General features: G+C 37.8%; 1 protein-coding gene across 11 annotated transcripts in view; it reads left to right on the forward strand.

Annotated features, from left to right (window-relative positions):
- Positions 1 to 18,177, forward strand: part of TRIP12 (thyroid hormone receptor interactor 12) — a 136,278-nt gene that overhangs the window by 74,606 nt on the left and 43,495 nt on the right. For all 11 annotated transcript variants that reach the window (XM_025889891.2, XM_025889906.2, XM_025889923.2 and 8 more), the window contains 7 exons: positions 1,693 to 1,776; positions 2,795 to 2,890; positions 12,084 to 12,232; positions 15,213 to 15,248; positions 15,340 to 15,435; positions 16,308 to 16,400; positions 16,598 to 16,759. In XM_025889891.2, coding sequence (XP_025745676.1) covers positions 1,693 to 1,776; positions 2,795 to 2,890; positions 12,084 to 12,232; positions 15,213 to 15,248; positions 15,340 to 15,435; positions 16,308 to 16,400; positions 16,598 to 16,759 — 716 coding nt within the window. The remainder of the gene's footprint in view (positions 1 to 1,692; positions 1,777 to 2,794; positions 2,891 to 12,083; positions 12,233 to 15,212; positions 15,249 to 15,339; positions 15,436 to 16,307; positions 16,401 to 16,597; positions 16,760 to 18,177) is intronic.

Genomic DNA, 18,177 nt, shown 5'->3' on the forward strand with positions numbered 1-18,177 from the left:
GTTAACAAGATTTCTGTTTAATGTGAAGAAGCAGCTGTACTAGAACGAAAAATTAGAACTGAAGAATATATTTAAGGGGCCAATAGAGTACAGTATTTGAGTACAACCTATGAAGAGTCAGACCACCTGGCCTCAGATCTCTGATCTGTGGGTAGCTGTCTGACCTTGGGCAAGTACACTCAAAGTCACAGGGCCTCAGTTACCTCATATGAGTGTGAAAAAGCTTACAGTGCCTCGTAAGGAAACAGACACGGTCTGCAGATGGTAAGCGTTTCATAAATGCCACATGTAAGCAGCGTCCTCGAGTGTAGTTATTTTTTCTTCCCCAGAAGTGTGGATTTTGTTAAACTCTGATACACTTTAATACTAGTATTTCTGGCTAACCTGTAAGTATAAATCAGGGGCTAACCTTGCCTGTGAAGGGCCAGATAGTTGATGTTTTAGGTTCATGCAGGCTCTGTTGGAACTAACTACCCAGCTGTGGGGTTGGAGCAGGAAAGCAGCCACAATGTGTAAAACAATGAGTTTGGCTGTGTTTTAATAAAATGTTATTTACAAAATGATGTGCTGGATTGAATTTGGCCTGTGGGCCACAGTTTGCTGACTCCTGTTCTTAAGCCATACGTTTTTATATGGATTTTTTAAAAAAATCCTAGTGAAATCATAGAAAATACTTAATGAGGTGTGAAGAAAACTATTAAGAAAATAATACAGTTGGTGGCTTGTTTATTAGCATCTCTTCAGAAAAGCTCTGTAAATTCACATTTTATCCATGTGCTTTTAACAATAAAAAAACATTCTGGGCTGATCTTTTGTCATTATCTGAAAGGTGTAAGGGTTTAGGGTATTGTGGATAATGTGGTCATACACAGGTTAATTGTATAGAAAAAATGCTTAAAGACTCAATAGACACTGAGAGGAGGAACAGTAAAACTGCTGGTTTTAGAGAAATATAGTTTTGTCTGGTCAGATTCATAATAGAATCAGCCTCTCTCTGCTTAGACTGAATTATTGCTCAGGTTAGCTTTTTGGGTAGTAGAATCCTAAATCTGAACTCTTTTCTTCTGCTCTTGTCTTGACATCCTCGTTGTCCGCTATTTTGTACTTCAGTGCTTTGCTGTTGGTTGTAACGTGTATCTTCAGTATTTTGCCTCGGAAATAAGAAGGGTATTATCTGCGTGCTCTTAGAGAAAACGTCTGAGTGATTGTGTCAAGACTGCAGCCCAGCAGTAAGGCAGACTGAAGAAGACACACGTTGGCATGGCGCTTTTCCCCCAGATGTCAGTTTTGCTTTCTGTCCTGTTCATGGCTAATTGCCCATCTATTAAACCTCATGGCGGTTTTGGCAGTGTGATCTTCATGGACTTTTGGTAGATGAGTTCAGGACAAAACTTAATTTAGGAACAGTTTCAGAGGCACGAGGAATCTGTCAAAGCCATGTATGGAAGAAATGTAAAGGTTGTTATTTTTATGCTTGTTGAACACTGAGATAGTTGAACCATCCTATTGTTCATAGAAGCTACGGGATGAAATCTAGAACAGCTGAGTGTGCAACGGACAGACACATTTAATTGCCTTTATTCGCAGTAGTCTTTAAAACTCTGCTCTTTTTTTAAGATAAACCAGACATAATGAGTTTGAATGTTCTTCTCCTAACCCTCACCTTCTTTTCTCCCCCCCCCCCTTCTGAAGCCTCTAGTTCTGTTGCAGGGGCTGTGGGCATGACCACCTCTGGGGAAAGTGAATCCGATGATTCCGAGATGGGACGATTACAAGGTAAAGACAGTTAAGGAGCTTACAAGAAACAAGAAACCATTATCAGAGGCTGCCTGTGACTTCTGTTCTTTGTTGAAATTAATTCGGATAAGCTCATTTAAACATAATCTAGCAGTGCCTGTACTTATAAAAACTTCTTCTTTGTGACGATTTGGATTTGGAAGATGATGTGTCTGGCTCTCTTTTTACTGTTTAGACAAAATGTTATGTATGTGTTCTTTGTTTTTAAAATGTTCTCTATTATGGTTGCTTGTATAGCTGGAAATAAATTAAGATCTTGAAATACGATGTTCTCTGGTACCTGCAAACGTAATGCATCCCAGTGAGGTGCTTTTGCTGTGTTCTTGGTCACCTATTTTAAAATGAATGTAAAGTGTATACCTAAACACCAGGTATTTTAATGTTGTGCTTTTAGAAAAGCAGCCTTATATTATGTATATGCTCTTTACAAATGGGTGGGTATGTATTTTTGTTGACTTCGGACAGTTGGTTTACATGATAGATCCGCAGTGTGAGGCTTATGAGAAACATTTATGAAGCACTTTCAGATTGCTTTTAAGTTCCTAAAGTAATTTACAGCAGTCTCTTTTCCACTAGAAGTCTCATGAACACATTTTTTTTCACCTATTGGACCTGATAAAAATAGTTTTTCCGTATGTTTTTTAGAAGATCTCATGACCGGTATCAGAGAGAAAGCAACACAAGGGTGCTTAACCTATAATTTCTTCAAAGTAAATACTTACTCTGGGTTATTCTTGGATCATTTCATACAGTCCCCTCTGGCACTGATACTTAGTATCACCATAAAACCTAAGATGCCTTGAAACTAGCACATGGGTGTTGTAACTTATATTAATTAATATCTTAAGAGTGGTCTTGAAAGTTTAGTTTCTTCTGAAGATAAAAATGGAAAGTAACCTTGTCTAAATCATGAGATAAATCAGTTACTTGAAATTTTTACGTAAGATCAACTGCATTTACAATTCAACTGTTCCTCATGCCTTTCTTTTTTCTTTAGCTTTGTTAGAGGCCAGGGGTCTTCCTCCTCATCTGTTTGGCCCCCTCGGTCCTCGGATGTCGCAGCTTTTCCATAGAACAATTGGAAGCGGAGCTAGTAAGTGAATACTCTTAAATCCCCCCTGCCCCCCCAAAAAACCTTTAATAATTAGGTGAGTGCTGTTTTTACTGTTTCTCTATTGCTGTAAAGAGGCTTTCATATAAGGAGGTTTTCATGAACTTTAACCTGTTTTAAAAAATAGGGTTTGTGCACATTCTTGCCTTTAAACCCAGCAACTCTAGGTTCTTCTGTACTTTTATTTTGATCTATACTAGATTGGAGTCATTAGAAAATCATCCAGAGTTTCGGCAAGATTAAATCTTTGTTTAACTCTAGCATAGTAAAGAATCTCAGATGATTACATTGATTATATTGTAGCATCTGATTGCATGATTTGCATAGATTTGAATTTTTGAATTTTTTGTGGCATAATAAAATTCAATCCGTATGTAAGACAGTCAATTGTAGAGTGAGCCGGAGAGAAAGGATTTCTCAGCAGAATTACCAGTCGCTAGACTCATTTAATCAAATTAACATATTATAATCCAGAGATCTTGTCATATATGGTAGACAAAACAGTGACTCAGTAACAAGAATAACTTTTGCATAATTACAAATCCAGTTAAATTCTTTCTGGTGTAGAATACGATCTTTAGCTTCCTTAAACAAAATTTACATTTAAGCATTTTTTTAATAACTCCATTGATAATGTTTTCAAAGAATTAGCAGGTATTTTTAGATTTAAGTCTTTATTAATTTCAACATTTCTAAAGTGTTAACTGAAGTCTATTAACTCTGACCTTACTAATATGCGCTCATACAATTTTCCATCAGATATTCCAAGTTGTTGGGTTGGTTTTTTTTTTTTTAATGTGTGGACATAAGCTCACATGTGTGTATTTATACTTAAGTCCTTTTCAAGTTTCTGGCCTTAGCATTTGACAGAAATTTAAGAAACAGCTGGTAGTTTTGGTTTGGTTTGGTTTTGCTTTTGCTGCCATGACACTCAGATCTCAGATAACGTACCCTGTTGCAAAGTTCTCATGAACCCTTGAAGGAGGATTCTTATTTAGTGTCATTTATTAGGTACTGGTATTGTCCGGAGTCATGAACAGGATAGTACAGAGTTGTTTCCCACCCACATGGAGCTTCCACGCTAAAGGGTGACCCTGGCGATAAAGAAGAGTTTTATAATAGAAAAAATTTCAGGTAGTGTTAATGCTACGGAGTAAAACAAAACAAAGTAAGGATGTAGGTTGGCTGGTTAGGGGATATACTTAGCCTGATTAGAGAAACCTTCTCTGAGGCAGGGTGAATTCGTGGATATTTAAATGAAGTGAGGAAACCAGCCCTGCACAGGTCTGAGGGAAGATGAAGTGCACCACCAGAGGTGGGAGTTAGCTTGGCATGTTGAGAAAAAGCGAGAGGGGCCTGTGGAAAGAGTGAAGTGGTAGAAGATGAAATCTGAGAGGGATAGATACTAGGTCATGTAGGGCTTGGCAAGCCGGCAGCAAGTGTGGGATTTAACCTAATAACTGTACTCAGGAACCATTGAAGGATTGATGTAGAAAGGGCAATGACATGATATGTATTACAAAAAAGATAAATATATGCAAATTTGATAGTATAGTAGTAGAATAACCTCCATGAACCCATCAGCAATCATCAGTCCCCAGCAACTATTGTGTCAGTTAATGTTCTCGTTCTCCCCATCCCCACGATTATTTTTAAGGCAATCCTACACATCATTTCATTTGCATGTCATTTAATTTGTAACTATAAGGACAAAAAAATTTTAGACAGTATTGTGGTTAAGACGAATCCTTACTTTTACTAGGTGCCTGTTTAGAGTGCAGATGTTCTAGGCCTGTCATAAATCCATTTACAATTTTTGCGTATTTGAATCAGGATCAAAATATGATCTATATATAGCCATTGGTTAATACATTGTTCTTTTTTTTTTCTTCATTTATTTCTTGGAGAAGGCTGTTAAGAGTGTTAACATTAAATCATCTCAAATTCGTATTAAGGGTTGACCATTGCACATGAAATTAATGTAATAAGATAGCCAGAGTAGACAACAGTGTCTGTCGTGTGTCGTCCCCCGCCCAGGATCCAGTTCAGCGATGCCTACTGTATGGCCAATCTTTGGCTTTACCCTTACCCACATCCCTCCTCCCACATTGTTGGAAACAAATCCCAGACATTGTATATAAAAGTATCTACAAACATGTAGCTCGAGATAATGCCCATTAAAACAGACTCCCCGCCAGATTACCATTATCATACCTGAAAAATGAACTAATACTTTGTTTAATAATAGCTGTCCAATGAGTGTCAAGTTTCCTTCTCTCAAGTGTCATAAGTGTACTTCTTTATAAACTGGTGTTTGGATCTAGAGGCTTTTTCAGATTCAAGTGTAATTCTTCATTTTCTTGGTGGGGAAAGACTAAGCAAAGGTGGTAGTGTGTTCTAATACTAGGAGGCACATAAAGTCTGATTGTCTCAAGCCATCAAAACTGGGTGCCTAGATGACAGGGATTATAAAATGATAGTACTTTACATCTAATGACCAGACTTCATTTATTAGAAGTAAAAGAGGTAATTTAGTAGAAATATATTAATATCTCCCTTCTGTTTTGTTACACAGGAGAGTAACTGGTATAGGAAAAATGGATTTCTCCCCATTATTTACCAGTTTGGAAAATAGTTGGTTTTTGCATCCTTCAAAATGCCATTATTGTTCTTTTTAAATATCACTGTGAAGTGGAGACATTTCAGAGATTATTTAATTATTAAATTGTCCTGTCATTGGATGATGGCATCTTTTGGGGGTTGGCTTCTGAATCTTTTGGATAATGTCGCCAGTAGTTTTTTATAACTTCCTTTCTGATATGTCAGGGTCAAAACCCCCACCCTAGATACCTGAAATTAGGGATTTTCTCAGAGAACACCCTGGTTTCTTTTATATGAAATAGTATTTAGAGTTCATAGTCTAGGGTCTAGGTCTACTCATTGCTACTGGGGTGATTTTTTTTTTTTTTTTTTATTTTTTTTTTTTGAGGGGGGGCGAAGAGCATGAGTGTGTGAGCGGGGAGGGGGGAGGGAGAAAGAATCTGAAGCCTACTCGGACCTGAGGCACTGATGCTGGGCTCAAGATCAAAACCTGAGTCAAAACCAAGAGTCCGGATACATACCCGCATAACTGACTGAGCCGCCCAGGTACCCCTGGGGTAATCATTGTTATTAGACATGTGTAATGAACAAACCTAGGAAATAATTGTATTTTATCTTTTAAAATAAAATCATGAGTTTCTACCTTTAATGCAAATTCAAATTTAGGGCTGTGAGGTTTTTATCTGCCTTTATCTTGTATCTTCTTTCTCCCAAGCCAAAAGTTCCAGTTCCCACTGATAGTAACATAGTCACTTAATTTGCATTCTCCTACAATACAAAATTCCGACTTAACACCAAAAGTAATATTATTGAGAGTTTTAATTTTTCAACAGTCTTTGTTGTTGGTGTTCTTGGGGGCTCATTTTGTGGTCAAGTTTCTGTATTTTAAAGTCATTTGAAATGATTTCTTCTCTTTATTCAGGCCACCAAGTTGGTTTGGTTCATTTGCTTGATTTGCTTCTAATTTCTCGAGATTGCTTTTAAATTTTAACTTCGATTTTATCCTTATGGGATGTTTACATGGTTTAGGAAGTCTAATCTACAAATAAGGTATATTTTATAAAAAATTTAAAAAAAAACAAATAAGGTATATTTAGGAAAGTCTTATCTTCTTCTGCTTTTCCCTTTACCCTGTTTCCTCCTCCCACACAAATAGCCTTTGTTACTTTCATGGCTTGTCCCTCTGTTATTTACTTAAGAAAACAAAAACAAATTCATATTATCTGCTCCACACATGCTCCCTTTTTAAGATAAGAGTAGTACACTTTATACACTTTAGGTTGCCTTTAACAGTATTTTGGTGATCACTTTGTATAGCTGCTGGAGAGAGGGGGGCGGGGAGGGAGGGGAGATTCTGTATTCCTTTTGTAGAGCAGCCCTAGTGTTCCGCTGCGGGGATGTAGGGTTTATTTAGCGTGCCCCTGTTGGACATTCAGGTCATTTCCAGTCTTGGTTGTGTTGCAGTAAAACACAGCTTTTGTATTTTTTCCTGCATTATCTTTAGTATAAATTGTTGTAAATCAGCTCTTTGGAGCTATACCATTTTGCATTTTTTCCAGTCATGTATAAGAAACAGAATGGTATCATTTTTTCTTCTTTTTAAAGATTTAGTTATTTATTTATTTGACAGACAGGGAGGGGGAGAGGGAGAGGGAGAAGCAGGCTTCCCACCAAGCAGGGAGCCCAATGCGGGGCTCGATCCCAGCATCCTGGGATCAAGACCCAAGCCCAAGGCAGATGTTTAACTGTTTGAGCCACCCAGGGGCCCTTTTTACCCGTTTTTGTCCTCTAACTTTTTAGCCTATACCCCTGTAGATGTCTGTTAGTGGTTACTGTAGAGATTTTAATGCATGTCCTTGGTTTATTATGGCTTATCTTATATTACTACTTTATCACATCCTGATCAGTATAAGAACTGTATAGTAGTTTCACTCTTTTTACCTTCTGCCATCCTTTATACTATATTTGTTCTACTTATACATGTGTTATAAACACAGTAAGACCGAATTGTTGTGTTAGATTACCCATATTCCTTTGTCCACACACATCCTATTTTCAGTGCTCTTAATTCCTTCCTGCAGTTTCTCTCTTCTAATCAGAGTTGTTTCACTTCTCTTTAGAAGAACGTTTTTTTTTTTTTTCCATGTGGTGAATGAGTGGTGCTAGTAATGGTTTTTCTCTACTTTTGAGAAGTCCTTGATTTGCCTTAATTTTGAGATGCTATTTTCCCCAGCTATAAAATTCTCATTTTAGCACTTTGTAATGTCTTCTGTTTAAAAGTCTTACTGGTACCCTTTCAAGGCAATGTCTTTTTTCCTCTGGCTTCTTATAAGATTTGCTTTTTGGGGGCACCTGGCTGGCTCAGTGGGCTAAGCGTCCAACTCTTAATTTCGACACGCCGGTCATGATACCAGGGTCATGAGATCAAGGCCCTCATTGGGCTCTGCTTTGTGCTCAGCGTGGAGACTCATAGTCTCTGTCAAAAAAAAGATTTGCTTTTTCAAAATATTTTTAATTTACTGTATTAGGCCTAATTAGGCCTTATTTTTTATTTGCTTAGGTTTCACTGACCATTTGAATCTGTGAGTTTGATACCTTTCATCAGCTTTGGAAAATTCTTTGCCATCATCTCATGAAATACTACTTCTCTTTTCTCATTATTTCTTCAGGTATTCTTCCTTTCCTTCCAGGAGTATCAAGATCATACATGTTCAAACTTTGGGCTTCATCCAGCATATTTCTCTGGCTCTATTTTATTTTTTTCTCTTTGTCCAGTTTGAAGGCTTTCTATTGGACAGTTTTCAGATGCACTAATTCTTTTTTTCCAATGTCATCTTTAATCTCTTCGTAAACCCACCATTTCAGATACTGTGTTTTCCAGTTCTGGACAGTTACTTGGTTTTGTTTTGTAGATTCCAGTTTTCTGTTGAATTTCTTTACATACTTACCTATTTTGTCCATCTTTGGTTATATTAGCTGTTTATTAATCATTGTTATAAAATAGTCTTATAATTCTAATGGTGTTGGTCTGCTTCTGTTCTCCCCTCCCTTCTTCTCCCCTCCCCCCTTTTTTAAAGATTTATTTATTTTAGAGACAGAAAGAGCATGGAAGCGGGCCAGGGGCAGAGGGAGAGGGAAGGAAATCCTCAAGAGGACTCCACGCTGAGTGTGTAGCCATGCCATGCGGACCTGGATCTCACGACCCTGAGATTATGACCTGAGCCGAAACCAAGAGACAGATACTTAACTGAGCCACCCAGGCGCCCCTCTCTCTTGATTATTAGTCACATTTTCCTGTTTCTTCATATATCTGGTAGTTGTTTATGTGCTGGACATTTTGTATAAAAGAACTGAAGAGACTCAATAATGTTTTGTACCGTAACATTGTTTCCCCCTTTTCTGTATTGACACATAAGGGTTAGAAGCTGATCATTTTGTGTTAGTTGGGGCTTTAGCTTGTTTTGACCAGAATCGCAGTTTTTGTGTGACTCCTCTCACCTGTGGCTCATCCCTGTTTGTATGTTGTGATCCTCCTAGGGTTTTGATTGAGAACCTTGCAAGTCTTTGTCTACTTAGACTTTATTCATTATGCAGTTTCAAAGTGTCACAGATGTCCTGGGGGTAGAACCGAATGGCTGTGTGTGTTTGAGGCAGGCCTCCTCCCTCTGTAGGGCCTTTGTCTTCTGAGCACCATGAGACTTCATAAGCTTTTGTTCTGTCTTACCAAAACTTCTGATTCAGCTCCAGCCCTCTTCACAGCTCCAGAACTGGGCGGATGTCCGTTGGGGACCAATTCAGTCAGAAACATCATCTTCCTGTGACTCCCTGAAGTGCTATGGGTTCTCTCTCCCGTTCGTATCAGCAGTTGGCAAACTCCTGCCCAAGGGCCAAATTCAGCCTCCTGCTCAGTTTTAGAGAGCCTGTGAACTAAGCATGATTTTTATATTTTTAAATGGCTGAAAAAAATTTAAAAATAGTATTTTGTGAGATGTGAAAATTTAAATGAAATTCAAATTGCAGTGTTCATAAATAAAGTTTTATTGGTACACAGCCATGCTTATCTGTTTATGTAGTGTCTGTTCTGCTTTTGTGCTAGGGTTGAATAGTTGCAACAGAGACCCTATGGCTTGCAAAGCCCAAAATAGTTATTATCTGGATCTTTATAGCAAATGTTTGCCTACCAACCCTTGATCTGTGTAGTGCTTCTCAAAATGTGGTCTGTGGTTTGCCTGGGGCTCCTGAGACCCTAACATTGAATCCATTGGTCAAAACTCTAGTAATAATTGGTAAAGTTTTTCCTTTTCTACATTGTTGTTTGAATTTTGTTGATGTTGCAAAAGCTGTGGTGGGTAAAAACTGTTGTTACGTTATGGAAAGAATCAAAGCAGTGGTTCCAAACAGCACTAGCAGTCATTGTATTCTTCAATGCTAGATGCTCCTACTAAAAATAATTCCAACTGTGGCTCAGTCGTTAAGCGTCTGCCTTCAGCTCAGGTCATGATCCCAGGGTGCTAGGATCGAGCCCCGCATCACGTTCCCTGCTCGGCAGGAAGCCTGCTTCCTCTCTCACTCCCCCTGCTTGTGTTCCCTCTCTCACTGTGTCTCTCTCTCTGTCAAATAAATAAATCTTAAAAAAAAAATTCCATTTTTATGTAAGGATGCCCTTGCTAAACCAAGTTATTTTACTGTCTTTAGCAGTAAGTATATGTATTTTAATAGTTTTTGTGAAAAAGCTAGGCCCATGTTTTCTGCATTCTTCATCTCAAATAATGTTGCCACAGATTGAGAATAGATGCAGAGGTGGTCATACTGCTGTTTTTCTTTAATAAAGCCTGATATTTAAATGATTTGCAACAAAAAAATAACGGTGCTCATCACATGAATTTTTTTGTTGTAGAAAATATGGTGGTTTTCACAAAAATTTGTTTATATTAATATGTAATGAATTAATCAAGTATTTAAAGTTTTTCTCTCAATCCCAGATGCATTTATAAATATAAGTTAGATATAAGTCACATAGACAAAGGTGCTTTGGGGCTCCTTAGTAATTTTTAAGAGTATAAGTGACGAAAACCAAAACTGACTGATCAGAGCATAAATTATGGCTTTTGCTTGTTGTTGTCATTTTCAGTTTGGTTTAAGGTTCAGTGATACCTTTTGATCATGCTGACATGACCTCTGTCCTTTAATCCCGGCTTCCATGCTTATAAAACATCTTATGGATGTGTTAGTTTTTCCTATTTTGGGTGGTTGAGCTAGTTGAATACATGAACTATTTCATCATTTAAAAGCAAATCTAGAAGCAACCGAGGATTCTTCTGTTTTCAAGAGTTTACTTTCCCTTCATTTGTTTTGCCTTTCACATTTCAACGCAAAAATGATAGGCCTGCTGTAAGTGGAACTCCTATTTAGCTTGAAAATTTTAAAGATGGCAGCCATCTGAACTTGACTTTTTGCAATATATTTTTGGGTTGACTCTTAGTTATGGTAAAGGTAGGTAGGCAGTAATAGTTATATGCAATTCATTAGCCAGTCTTACATAGCAGAGAAAAAATAGATCTTATAATGCAAGGATCACCATGTGTCCCCTTTGAAAGGCTGTGCCTTCCAGGAAGATCACTGTAACTTAATTGAAATAAAAACACCTTGGTTTTCATATGAATTCCACATTCATTGACAGTTTCTAAATATTTGGCATTTCTGAGCTGTTTCACTAATGACATGGAAGTGGACAAATCGCATATGCAGACAGGAATCTGAGAAGGTGTAGGAAGAGGAAGGGCTTAAAGGTAGCATTGGCTATAATTCGGTAAGCATTAATTGAGTTAATCATGGTTTCAAGTAGGAAGGTGTTCATGAAAATTTGAAACACATTTGTGGCGTTTATTTTTTGAGTGTGTTATCCAGCTCACTGACCATAGTCTTTCCCTGTGGGAGTTGAATCTTAGTGTTTTTCAGTTTTTTGAGCAATGGATTTGAGCCTTAAAAGTGGAAGTCATCTGCACAGGGAATGAGAGGAGGTGAAAAGGCCAGTTTTTTGCTGTTTTTAGAAATACTTCATTCTCTTCTGTTAGGGACATTGCTCTGTTTGCCTTTATTTTCTTGCCCTTCCACTGTTACCAGGATTCCATTTATTCTGAGCAGGACTTCAGGAGTATGTGGATTTTCACTGAAGACTGGGCATCACTGTTTAACAGGTTGTTATTCCTGCAGAAAGCTTTTGTTCAGTCTACATGTAAAAGTAACTCTGTCAGAGGTAACAATTCATATTAGTCTTACGGATATTTTTTTCTTTTTGCTAGTAAGAGCCAATCAACTTGTCTCATTTTAAAAGAAAAATTAAAAGACAAAAATCTATAAATACTGTGAGATCACTGTAAGGTAGGATAAATTCAGCCGATTTAATTGTGTCTTGAATTATCAGCAGCCTGTCTTAACCCTGATACAGACCTAGCCTTTCACTGGCATGGAAAGATAAGCAGCCAGCTACCATACCAGGTAGAGTCACAGCTTAGACCTACTAGTAATTTCCTTAAATGTTTAAAAGTAATGATTTTTTTCCCTCCCTCTGAAGGCTCCAAGGCCCAGCAGCTTCTGCAAGGACTACAAGCAAGTGATGAAAGCCAGCAACTCCAGGCAGTTATTGAAATGTGTCAGTTATTGGTTATGGGAAATGAGGAGACACTGGGAGGGTTTCCTGTCAAGAGTGTCGTTCCAGCTTTGGTAAGAGAGTTTGCCCCTCATTTTACCTCAGTTCTCCAAATGCTGCCGAAAGGATGATTATTATTTACGCGGTTTGAACTAAGAGATAGTAGAGTGTGGCTTCGTGATTTTACTTCATGCTTCTAGATCTTGTCAGTGATTGCAAATGATGAATTCGTAAATTTTCTAAACTACTTCTAAAACTATTTGTTGATACTTAAAATAGTTCTAAACTTTAAGTTGTTTGCCCCATCAGGTGATACCTAAATTTTGATGCCTTCTCTTTTAAACTGGTGATACATGGCCAGTAATAAGCAGCTCACTAGTGGGTTGCCTTTGTGGGCCACAAAGTTTTCGTGTTTGGTAATTGTGTGCGTTGGCAGCGCATTCAAGCCAGAATACCATGTGAATCCTTCCCAGCTTAGGTTTTATGTTAAGTAAAAATAAAAAGAAACAAAACCTTTTAGTGACTTTTCAACACAGTCGTGACTTGATGTTTAGAATTTATTAACATCTTAATTGCTTAAGCTTTTTAATGCGAAAACAATGGGAACAGAAATTGCCAGTACTAAATGTAGGCCCCTGAGTACAGTGAGTCTTAAATAGCACTTGGTAGTTGTCTTAGTTCTAGATTAAAGAGATTGGCTATAACTGAAAATTAAAATTTAAGTCTGAGTGAAATACTAACAAAAGACTAACAAACATCATGAATATACTCCGAGCATATGAGTACATTGGAAGTTAAAACCAAGTATCATGTTAAGTCTTTGTTTATATAGCAAATAAAGTTGACAAATATGGTTGATTTATCAGATTGTCTCAGTTGATCTCATTATCAAATTGTGGAGACGGTTGAATGAAGCTCATTGAAACACAGGGTGACATAGTCTTTGTTCTTGTTGGATAGCTCAGCTCTGGCAAGGGGTGAGAAGGATGGACCACTTTCTTCACTTTCTGCCGTGCAGACCTGGGTAGTGAGAACTGGCATTTAACTATTACCCGTTCCACTCTAATGAGGGCCGGCATGTTGATTTCTGAATGTATAATGAAAGCAGTATTTGTTTTTGTGTTTTTATATTTTGCCTATATCATATTCATGCTCCCCCTCCCCATTTCCCCAGGAGCTGGTTTTGTTTCCTGAATTAAACTATTTTGTTTTGTTGATGTTATTGTTTATTAAAAAATAACAAAGTGGGGGTGCCTGGGTGGCTCATTCGTTAATTGTCTGCCTTCAGCTCAGGTCATGGGACCCTGGGATTGAGCCCCACATCGGGCTCCCTGCTAGGCGGGAAGCCTGCTTCTCCAACTCTCCCGCTTCCCCTGCCTGTGTTCCCTCTCTTGCTGTGTCTCTCTCTGCCAAGTAAATAAGTAAAATCTTAAAAAAAAAAAAAACAAAAAAAAAACAAAGAACTAGGTTTATACTATATAAAATGTGGTTTTTATTAAATAAAGATGCTGTTAAATCTGAGCACAAATGTTGACACGTAATCTAATTTACTTAATTTGCTGGATGTTTATTAGATTTAAGTGCTTAATAGACCTTCCATAAGTCAGCTCCTACCATTAATACTGACTGTTAATGAATTGGCCAGATTTATCTTCTATCAAAATTGAATATTGTGAATATTATGTCCATCCATCACCATTCACTTGTGTGACCATAGTCATTTTTGTTGAAAGGTAATCAATTAAAGCAGTTCTTCCCAAACATGGTCTTATAATGTTCATTCCATCTTCAGAATTGGAGAACTTGTTACTTTTCCTGTTAACGTGACAACCCCTTTCAATCTATAGTGGGTCTTTCAGATGACTGGTTGTAGGTGATTTGAATTCCATTGAACCCCAAAATGGGGAGTGTGTGTGTGTTCTAACAAAAAAAGTGATCAGGACCTCGAGTATGTAGATATACTTTAACCAGCATAATTCAGAGCTGAGAAGGCACTCCAATTTTTTTTTTTAAGATTTTATTTATTTATTTGACAGAGACACAGCGAGAGAGGGAACACAAGCAGGGGGAGTGGGAGAGGGAGAAGCAGGCTCCTAGCTGAGCAAGGAGCCCGATGCGGGGCTCGATCCTAGGACCTGGGATCATGACCTGAGCCGAAGGCGGATGCTTAACGACTGAGCCACCCAGGCACCCCGAGAAGGCACTCTATTAAGTGAATATTGTATCAAAATATCTGATGTTCGTTGCTAAACACATTTATTTGAAGGGTACTTTATAGCTTAAATTCAGTGCATTTAAAATTTTCCATTGAACTAGAAGACAGTGAATGATTGCTTCCCCAAATAGGAAATTTCTTTGGTAGCTTTGACTGCTTCAGGAGGATGGAGTACATATATATCCCTAGCAATTTTGAATTTCTGCCTTTGAAAAACATGGCTGAAATCTGCTTAAGGTCTTGTCCACAAGAGAAACTAAAATAAATCTAATATTTAGACTCACTCATGCATTTGCAGAATAATATTAATTTGTGTTTTAATTAGTGCATAATTAGTTTCTGATGTGATCAATAATGTGTTTGAAGACTTTACAGCTGCGTTAAATGGTGTTTCGCTCAACTTGTAGAGAAGCTTATTCACAGGAGTTGAAGCAGTGGTCTTGAGTCTGTCCGGACAGTTGTTAACAAATGCCAGGGCATTGGTGCTCTATTTCTTTAGGTATGAAGTATTTATTGATGCCTGTTAAACGGGCATCTGAGAGAGGGCTAGAGGCACCAGAACAGTTGGTTGTAAGCAACAGGAAGGCTTTGTTTCTGACCTGGATCATGAGAGGTGATGATTATCTAGTAAAGTTCCCAAGTCAGAGCATCATGCCATCCTTAATAAAATCATTTCTTTTGTATGTGTGCTGGGTTTTAACTTGATACTGTTTTTGTAAGAGTAAGGTCTTGACTAATACTTTCCATTTCAGTTGACATAGAGGAAGAAACAGTTCCTCTAGGACTTCTCTAAGGATAGAGATAGCTTCTAATAGTTATCTTTTTTTTTTTTTTAACAGATAACATTACTTCAGATGGAGCATAATTTTGATATTGTAAGTATGTGGTGTATTTTTTTTTTTTAAAAACACCCCAGATTTAAATTTTGAGTTCTTAATTGAGTAAAAGTGCTGCCTTGTTTTCTAGATGAACCATGCTTGTCGAGCCTTAACATACATGATGGAAGCACTTCCTCGATCATCTGCTGTTGTAGTAGATGCAATTCCCGTCTTTTTAGAAAAGGTAATCCTGCTTTTGCTCAGCTTGTTCGAAAGCAGGCCTAGGGGAATCAAGTTGAAGACTCTGGACTTTTCTAAAGTAGTACATCGAATTGTAAGGCCACCTTAAAAGACTTTTTATTCATTATCTAGTCAAAGTATATTTTTTAGCCAAGATTCCAGAAAAATATTTCGTGTTTAGCGGACCAGTAGTTTAAAGTTGATGCTAATAAAGCATTTATAGAATCATTTCAGTTTTATGATTTTTAATGATGGCATTTACCACATGAATATAAAATCTTTCAGAGAAGAACTTTTAAAGCACTTTATTAAAATAATCTCATTATTTCTAGAAAATATCCCAGTGAGGTTGATAGCTATTTATACCCTCATTTTACAGCTGAGAAGGCTGAGACAAAGTGCCTTGCTCAAGGTCCTAAAGTGAGTCAGTGGAGAAAGAAAATTTTTTCATATGGTCTGTGGTAGGTTGTGTTTTTAGTCTGTTTTAAGGGCCTTTTTCTTTTCAATGCACAATAAAATTGGCCTTATCCGATAACCTTGGAATATGGTATAAGTGTAAAACTTGAACTTTAAAATTTGTTATATAAAACAACCCATTTATTATAAATAGATTGAAAGTTATCTAATTGGATTTAGTTTATTCTTTATATTAAAATCTTACATTTCTGTCTTAGAACAAAGTAGTTGGAAGGAAGCTATATTGGCTGTTACAGCTTAAGCTCCTAAATCACTGCTTTTCTATGGTGGGTTTCATGTTAGAGGCAGTGTATAGATTGATGGAAATTAGAGAAAATACTGTGTTTATCCGTGTAGAAGGTAAGCGCCTGGAAAGGCACTTGAATGATGGCCTTAAGTTACCTATTTCTCTGTCCCCAGCTGCAGGTGATTCAGTGTATCGACGTGGCGGAGCAGGCCCTGACTGCCTTGGAGATGTTGTCCCGAAGACACAGTAAAGCCATTCTACAGGCGGTAAGTGCTGCTACCGCAGGACTCGGTTTCATTTCAAGTTGGATTTTAGATCCACATTTGTGCTAGCCCCTCACCTGCATTATCTGTAAGGTACACATGCTGTTTCCAGAGTGGTGGCGCTAGACTTTTTAGTACTTTTTTTTTCTTAATTGCTGTTAAAGGGTATTTCTTCACTTTAACAGTTTTCTGTATTTTAGGGTGGTTTGGCAGACTGCTTGCTGTATCTAGAATTCTTCAGCATAAATGCCCAAAGAAATGCACTAGCAATTGCAGCCAATTGCTGCCAGAGTATCACGCCAGATGAATTTCATTTTGTGGCAGATTCCCTCCCATTGCTTACCCAAAGGCTAACACATCAGGTAAAACATGAACCTATTTTATGTGCCATAAAACATTTTTACTGTGTTTTTTAAAATGCCAGTTTCATCTAGGGTTTTAAATCTTCCAACTGGACATATAAATTGGAAATATTCTGATTCATGTTTTGTTTTGTTTTTTTTCCGTGCTTTCCAGTCATGTCCCATACTCGGTTATTTTATACAATTTGATGGATTTATCCAACTGACAGCATGTCATATGTTTGATATCTTCATGTATTTTGACATTAAGGGATGAGTTTGTTATTTCAGCAAACATTGAGTGTTTACTATGTGATATGATCAGAGTTTCCTTTTGGGGAGATCATCTCTCCTCTAAGGTACTGGGTTCTGCAGGAAAGACTAGGAGGGTGTGGGCTAAGATCAGAGGTGAGATGACACTGCAGACTGTGACTCTCTGAAGTTGGAGAAGATCAGGAGCAGTTATTTAGGAGCTGGAATTGGCAGACCAGGTGATGGAGGACGAGAAGCAGGGCTTACAGAATCTGGTGTGGAGGACAGTGAGTTAAGCTTAAGCCTCATTGTAGAGAAATTGAATTTTCTTTCAATATAAATTAATGTCTTAAAATGTTATTGCTAAAAAGATTTTTAGAAATCGGACTCTTGAATATTTTATTTTGAGAGAGAGTGCACAAGCGAGTGGGGGGAGTGATAGAGGCAGAGGGAGAGAGAGAGAGAATCTCAGGTAGACTCCAAGCTGAGCACGGAACCCGGTGCAGGGCTCCATCTCATGACCGTGAGATTGTAACCAGAGCTGAAATCAAACCTTGTTTGAAAGCAAACCTTGTTTGCTTCTTTAATTTTAAAAACAGTGGGCTGAGGGGCGCCTGGGTGGCTTAGTTGGTTAAGCGTCTGCCTTCGGCTTGGGTCATGATCTCAGGGTCCTGTGTTGGGCTCCCTGCTCAGTGGGGAGTCGGCTTCTGCCTCTCCCTCTGCTCTTGCCCCCTTTCGTGTGCACGTACAGTCTTTCAAATAAAAAAAAACTTGGTTGGCTGAGATAACCTGTGCTTATCGGGGCTAGAAATACATTCTCTATTTAGGTATGATTTCAGTACCTTATTTTGGAAAAAAACATGAGAATCAGAAGTTAAATTGTTGGGCATGTTATTATTTGTAGCACCCTTTCTAGACTTAAGTACTGATAGTGAAGGTATAGGGCTTTTATGATACCAGAATTATTCTCAATTTTGTATAAGGCAGTCTGGTTTTCATATCTGAAACCCATTTATCAATTAGGAAAAGAATACTATGAAAAGACTTGTTAAGCCGTTAAATTGTTCTTTCCATTTTTATAAGGATATTTCATATATTTTCTCACCGAGGCCACTGTAATAGTATTTCTACATTGTTTTCATAGTGAATTTAGCAAATTGACACGTAGTTTTTCACATCATCAGTAA

Source organism: Callorhinus ursinus, unplaced genomic scaffold (genome assembly GCF_003265705.2).
Source record: "Callorhinus ursinus isolate GAN/ISIS: 27379988/994484 unplaced genomic scaffold, GSC_fseal_2.0 scaffold2, whole genome shotgun sequence".
NCBI classification, from domain to species: Eukaryota; Metazoa; Chordata; class Mammalia; order Carnivora; family Otariidae; genus Callorhinus; species Callorhinus ursinus.